At 45.8% G+C, this 6,371-nt stretch overlaps 1 protein-coding gene across 1 annotated transcript; it reads right to left on the bottom strand.

Annotated features, from left to right (window-relative positions):
• Positions 1–954: 954 nt before the first annotated feature.
• lyrm9 (LYR motif containing 9) lies at positions 955–1,976 on the bottom strand. The gene is made up of 3 exons (XM_084147563.1): positions 1,829–1,976; positions 1,584–1,676; positions 955–1,479 (listed from the first exon to the last, which is right to left on the bottom strand). The coding sequence occupies exons 1-3, from the start codon at positions 1,952–1,954 to the stop codon at positions 1,456–1,458; spliced, it is 243 nt and encodes an 80-aa protein (XP_084003689.1). The 5' UTR covers positions 1,955–1,976; the 3' UTR covers positions 955–1,455.
• Positions 1,977–6,371: the final 4,395 nt, after the last annotated feature.

The raw sequence follows: 6,371 nt of genomic DNA on the forward strand, positions 1-6,371 counted from the left end.
AAAATCTCTGAAACTGTGAACATCCCACGGAGCACCATTAAATCCATTATTAAAAAATGGAAAGAATATGGCACCACAACAAACCGGCCAAGAGAGGGCCACCCACCAAAACTCACAGACCAGGCAAGGAGGGCATTAATCAGAGAGGCAACAAAGAGACCAAAGATAACCCTAAAGGAGCTGCAAAGCTCCACAGCAGAGATTGGAGTATCTGTCCATAGGACCACTTTAAGCCGTACACTCCACAGAGCTGGGCTTTACGGAAGAGTGGCCAGAAAAAAGCCATTGCTTAAAGAAAAAAATAAGCAAACACGTTTTGTGTTCACCAAAAGCCATGTGGGAGACTCCCCAAACATATGGAAGAAGGTACTCTGGTCAGATGAGACTAAAATTGAGCTTTTTGGCCATCAAGGAAAACGCTATGTCTTGCGCAAACCCAACACCTCTCATCACCCCGAGAACACCATCCCCACAGTGAAGCATGGTGGTTGCAGCATCATGCTGTGGGGATGTTTTTCATCAGCAGGAACTGTGAAACTGGTCAGAATTGAAGGAATGATGGATGGCGCTAAATACAGGGAAATTCTTGAAGGGAAACCTGTTTCAGTCTTCCAGAGAATTGAGACTGGGACGGACGGAGGTTCACCTTCCAGCAGGACAATGACCCTAAGCATACTGCTAAAGCAACACTCGAGTGGTTTAAGGGGAAACATTTAAATGTCTTGGAATGGCCTAGTCAAAGCCCAGACCTCAATCCAATTGAGAATCTGTGGTATGACAAAGATTGCTGTACACCAGCGGAACCCATCCAACTTGAAGGAGCTGGAGCAGTTTTGCCTTGAAGAACGGGCAAAAATCCCAGTGGCTAGATGTGCCAAGCTTATAGAGACATACCCCAAGAGACTTGCAGCTGTAATTGCTGCAAAAGGTGGCTCTACAAAGTATTGACTTTGGGGGGGGGGGGGGGTGAATAGTTATGCACACTCAAGTTTCCTGTTTTTTTGTCTTATTTCTTGTTTGTTTCACAAAAAAATATATTTTGCATCTTCAAAGTGGTAGGCATGTTGTGTAAATGATACAATACTTTCGGTGAATACTTTGCAAGCCACTGTATGTCAGTGTTTCCCAACCCTCTACTTGGGGACTACCAGACATCCCACATTTTGGTTCAAGCCCTGCACTAACACACCTGAATAAACAAATCACCAAGCCCTTAACTAGTTGAATCAGGTGTGTAGTGCAGCACTAGAACACAAATGTGGACTGTCTGGTAGTCCCTCAGTAGAGGGTTGGGAAACGTCACTTCTCTTATTGCCACATTGCATGTCTGTCCCTGGGATGTTTCTTGCGTGGCAGAACAAGCAAAATCCTGTTTTGATCAAGATTTGTTCCAAATGGAACATTTCCCATGGAGCCAGCAGTCTTGTCCTCTTATTTCCTCCTTGTCCTCAAATTTCACACATCTAATTTCTTCTTATACTGGAAAACACAACAGAATGAGAAATTATCAAAGTTAGTCTTTCCATATACTGTTGTCTGATTTGTCAATTAAAATGAGTTTGAAAACAAAGGGCAATTCTCACTTTGTCAAGAATCCAATCTGCATCTGATATAGCTCTTTGTATGATCAGTTGAATCCTCTCAGGATCGTCTTCGTCTGTGTGACTATTGTAACCCTAGTTTGATAAAAAAAATACAAAAAATAATTGTTGACCAAGCTTGCCCATTATAATCTAGCTTTTTGTAACATGCAATACAATCAGACATGTCTAAGTTATACATTATATGATGCAGTAGCCTATGCTGTAACAACTCTAATAGACTTTACCTGTCTTATAGCATGTTGATAATGTTGCTGCATTGCTCGGGTTGGCAATTGCTTGCAACATCTAAGAAGGTAACGGTACAGGTGAACCGGCGTACGAACCAACTCAGCGCCTGGTAATGGGGGCATACTGCCCCTGTAGAATTACTTCCTCCTCAATATGCTCCTGTGAAATAGCAGAACAATTGGTTGACAATTAATTGGGAACATTTCCGCTGTGTGTGCTGATGAATGGCCTCATTGTGGAGGTGAGGTGGAAAAACAGCGATGGCATGATAGACTGGACACTGCAGGGAAACCACCCCCGCCTGGCTGTCTGTGTGCCCTGTGCAGCGCTGCTGAGACCTGACCCAGCCACTCCATCAACAGTCACTCCCACAGGATTCCCCTTTACCTCAGGTGAACACTCATGTTGCTATCCCTTTTGAGGACCCCCACTACACACACACACCAAATTAAAGGATTCTTGACAACAACCTTGAGAATTGACATTTTCTAAGCTATGAGATGACCTTTGAAAACAAAGGTACACTGTACAATGCCATATTGAACAAAATAAGAAATGACAAGTATGTGGTCTAGTCTAATGTGTCTCCTTGTTTTGCCTCTAAACCAGACTCTGGCCTGGGGTGTGAGACACATCAGAACAATCAAATAAAATCACATTTTATTTGTCAAATACACATGTTCAGCAGATGTTATAGCGGGTGTAGTGAAATGCTTGTGCTTCTAGCTCCGACAGTGCAGTAATATCGAACAATTTCACAACATATACCTAATACACACAAAACTAGTAAGGAATGGAATTTAAGAAAATATACATATATGGACAAGCAATGACAGAGCGGCATGGACTAAGATACAGTACAATATTATAGAATAGGGGATGTTGGTAGGGTTGTGGGTTTGAATCCCACGGGGGGCCAGTATGAAAAAAATATATAATGTATGCACTCACTAACTGTAAGTCGCTCTGGATAAGAGCGTCTGCTAAATGACTAAAATGTAATGAAATGAATAGAATGCAGTATATACATATGAGATGAGTAGTGCAAGATATGTAAACATTATTAAAGTGACTGTAAACATTATTAAAGTGACTAGTGTTCCATCTCTTAAAGTGGCCAGTGATTTCAATAGGCAGCAGCAGCCTCTAATGAGCTAGTGGTGGCTATTTAACAGTCTGGTGGCCTTGAGATAGAAGCTGTTTTTCATTCTCTCGGTCCCAGCTTTGATGCACCTGTACTGACCTCGCCTTCTGGATGATAGCGGGGTGAACAGGCAGTGGCTCGGGTGGTTGATGTCCTTGATGATCTTTTTGGCCTTCCTGTGACACCGGGTGCTGTTTGTGTCTTGGAGGGCGGGTAGTTTGCCCCCGATAATGCGTTCGGCAGACCGCACCACCCTCTGGAGAACCCTGCGGTTGCGGGCGGTGCAGTTGGCGTACCAGGTGGTGATACAGCCTGACAGGACGCTCTCAATTGTGCATCTGTAAAAGTGTGTGAGGGTTTTAGGTGCCAAGCCAAATTTATTCAGCCTCCTGAGGTTGAAGAGGCTCTGTTGCGCCTTCTTCACAACACTGTCTGAGTGGGTGGACCATTTCAGTTTGTCGGTGATGTGTATGCCAAGGAACTTTAAGCTTTCCACTTTCTCCACTGCGGTCCCGTTGATGTGGATAGGGGGGTGCACCCTCTGCTGTTTCCTGAAGTCCACGATCATCTCCTTTGTTTTGTTGACGTTGAGTGAGAGGTTATTTTCCTGGCACCACACTCCCAGAGCCCTCACCTCCTCCCTGTAGGCGGTCTCGTCATTGTTAGTAATCAAGCCTACTACTGTTGTGTCGTCTGCAAACTTGATGATTGAGTTGGAGGCGTGCTTGGCCACGCAGTCATGGGTGAACAGGGAGTACAGGAGGGGGCTGAGCACGCACCCTGGTGGGGCCCCAGTGTTGATGATCAGCGAAGTGGAGATGTTGTTTCCTACCTTCACCACCTGGGGGCGGCCCGTCAGGAAGTCCAGGACCCAGTTGCACAGGGCGGAGTTCAGACCCAGGGCCTCGAGCTTGATGAGCTTGGAGGGTACTATGGTGTTGAATGCTGAGCTATAGTCAATTATCAGCATTCTTACATAGGTATTCCTCTTGTCCAGATGGGATGTGCAGTGTGATGGCGATTGCATCGTCTGTGGATCTATTGGGGCGGTAAGCAAATTGAAGTGGGTCTAGGGTGACAGGTAAGGTAGAGGGGATATGATCCTTGACTAGTCTCTCAAAGCACTTCATGATGACAGAGGTGAGTGGTACAGGGCAAGTCATTTAGTTCAGTTACCTTTGCTTTTTTGGGTACAGGAACAATGGTGGCCATCTTGAAGCATGTGGGAACAGCAGACTGGGAAAGGGAGAGATTGAATATGTCCATAACCGCACCAACCAGCTGGTCTGCGAATGCTCTGAGGACGCGGCTAGGGATGCCGTCTGGGCCGACAGCCTTGCGGGGGTTAACATGCTTAAATGTCTTATTCACGTCGGCCACGGAGAAGGAGAGGCCACAGTCCTTGGTTGTGGGTCTCGTCAGCGGCACTGTGTTATCCTCAAAGCAGGCGAAGAAGGGTGTTTAGCTTGTCTGGAAGCGAGACGTCGTGTCGGCGACGTGGCTGGTTTTCCTTTGGTAGTCCGTGATTGTCTGTAGACCATGCCACATACGTCTCGTGTCTGAGCCGTTGAATTGCGACTCCACTTTGTCTCTATACTGATGTTTTGCCAGTTTAATTGCCTTGCGGAATGAGTAGCTACACTGTTTGTATTCTGCCATATTCCCAGTCACCTTGCCATGGTTGAATGCGGTGGTTTGCGCTTTCAGATTGGTGTGAATGCTGCCATCTATCCACGGTTTCTGGTTAGGGTAGGTTTTAATAGTCACAGTGGGCACAACATCACCTATACGCTTCCTGATAAACTCAGTCACCGTTTCAGTGTATTCGTCTAAATTATTTTCGGAAGCTACCCGGAACATATCCCAGTCCGCGTGATCAAAACAATCTTGAAGCGTGGATTCCGATTGGTCAGACCAGCGTTGAATAGTCCTTAGCACGGGCATTTCCTGTTTGAGTTTCTGCCTATAGGAAGGAAGGAGCAAAATGAAGTCGTGGTCAGATTTGCCGAAAAGGAGGGCGGGGGAGGGCCTCATAACCATCCCGGAAGTTCGAATAGCAATGGTTGAGGATTTTGGCAGCGCGAGTACAACAGTCGATATGTTGATAGAACTTCGGCAGCCTAGTCCTCAAATTTGCTTTGTTAAAAGCTCCGGCTACAATTACATTTACATCATTTAGCAGACACTCTTACACAATAAATGCAGCCTCAGGATATGTGGTTTCCAGTTTGCATAAAGTCCAGTGAAGTTCTTTGAGGGCCGTCGTGGTATCGGCTTGAGGGGGGATATACACGGCCGTGACTATAACTGAAGAAAATTATCTTGGGAGATAATACGGTCAGCATTTGATTGTGAGATATTCTTTGTTGGGTGAACAAAAGGACTTGAGTTCCTGTATGTTACTACAATTACACCATGAGTCGTTAATCATGAAACACACACCTCCGCCGTTCTGCTTCCTGGAGAGAGATGTATTCCTGTCTGCGCGATGAACTGAGAACCCTCTGGCTGGACCGATTTCGACAGAATATCCCAAGAGAGCCATGTTTCCATGAAACAAAGTATGTTACAGGCCTTGATGTCTCTCTGGAAAGAAATCCTTGCCCGGAGTTCGTCGATCTTGGTGCCACTAGTGACTGGGGAAATCTCTGTTGTCTGTTACTGACCAGACCACACTTGGGCAGTCTAGATATGCAATAGGGAGTCAACAAAGAGGTCTTGGGTATGGGAGGAATTGATGTGGCTGTAATTATGGTTTTAAAGATAGTGGAGATTCTGGTTGTAAAATGATTGTTATAACGTTATTTCAACCAGGTTTGTCCCCTGGGGCATGGCTGGTTGGAGACTCTTGGTAAACTCCAGATAAGACCACATATTTGACTTGGCACATTTATATACACAGTGTACAAAACATTAGGAACACAGTCCTAACATAGAGTTGCACCCCCTTTTGCCCTCAGAACAGCCTCAATTCGTCAGGGCATGGAGTCGACAAGGTGTCGAAAGCGTTCTACAGGGATGCTGGCCCAAGTTGACTCCAATGCTTCCCACAGTTGTGTCAAGTTGGCTGGATAACCTTTGGGTGGTGGACCATTCTTGATACACATGGGAAACTGTTGAGCATGAAAAACCTGGCAGCGTTGTAGTTCTTGACACACTCAAACCGGTGCGCCTGGCACCTGCTACCATACCCCGTTCAAAAGGCAGTTTTTGTCTTGTCCATTCACCCTCTGAATGGCACACATCCACAATCCATGTCTCAAGGCTTAAAAATCCATCTTAAACCGGTCTTGTAAAAACGGCTAGCTGGAGCTCGTCTGAACAGTTGGCTGTAGATGCCCTCACCCGCTAGTACTTATTGCGGATAGTTAAGATTCTGACTCGCTACAGGCTGT

The sequence above is a fragment of the Coregonus lavaretus genome (genome assembly GCF_964263955.1).
Source record: "Coregonus lavaretus genome assembly, chromosome: 30".
In the NCBI taxonomy this organism is placed as follows: domain Eukaryota; kingdom Metazoa; phylum Chordata; class Actinopteri; order Salmoniformes; family Salmonidae; genus Coregonus; species Coregonus lavaretus.

Bases quoted from the DNA above. Each gene is read 5' to 3' on its own strand.
- lyrm9 (XM_084147563.1), bottom strand. From the start codon at position 1,954: ATGCCCCCATTACCAGGCGCTGAGTTGGTTCGTACGCCGGTTCACCTG. The intron at 1,677-1,828 runs GTAAAGTCTATT...TTATCAAACTAG, and splicing joins ATCAACATGCTATAAGACAG to GGTTACAATAGTCACACAGA. The intron at 1,480-1,583 runs GTGAGAATTGCC...TGTGTTTTCCAG, and splicing joins CAGATTGGATTCTTGACAAA to TATAAGAAGAAATTAGATGT.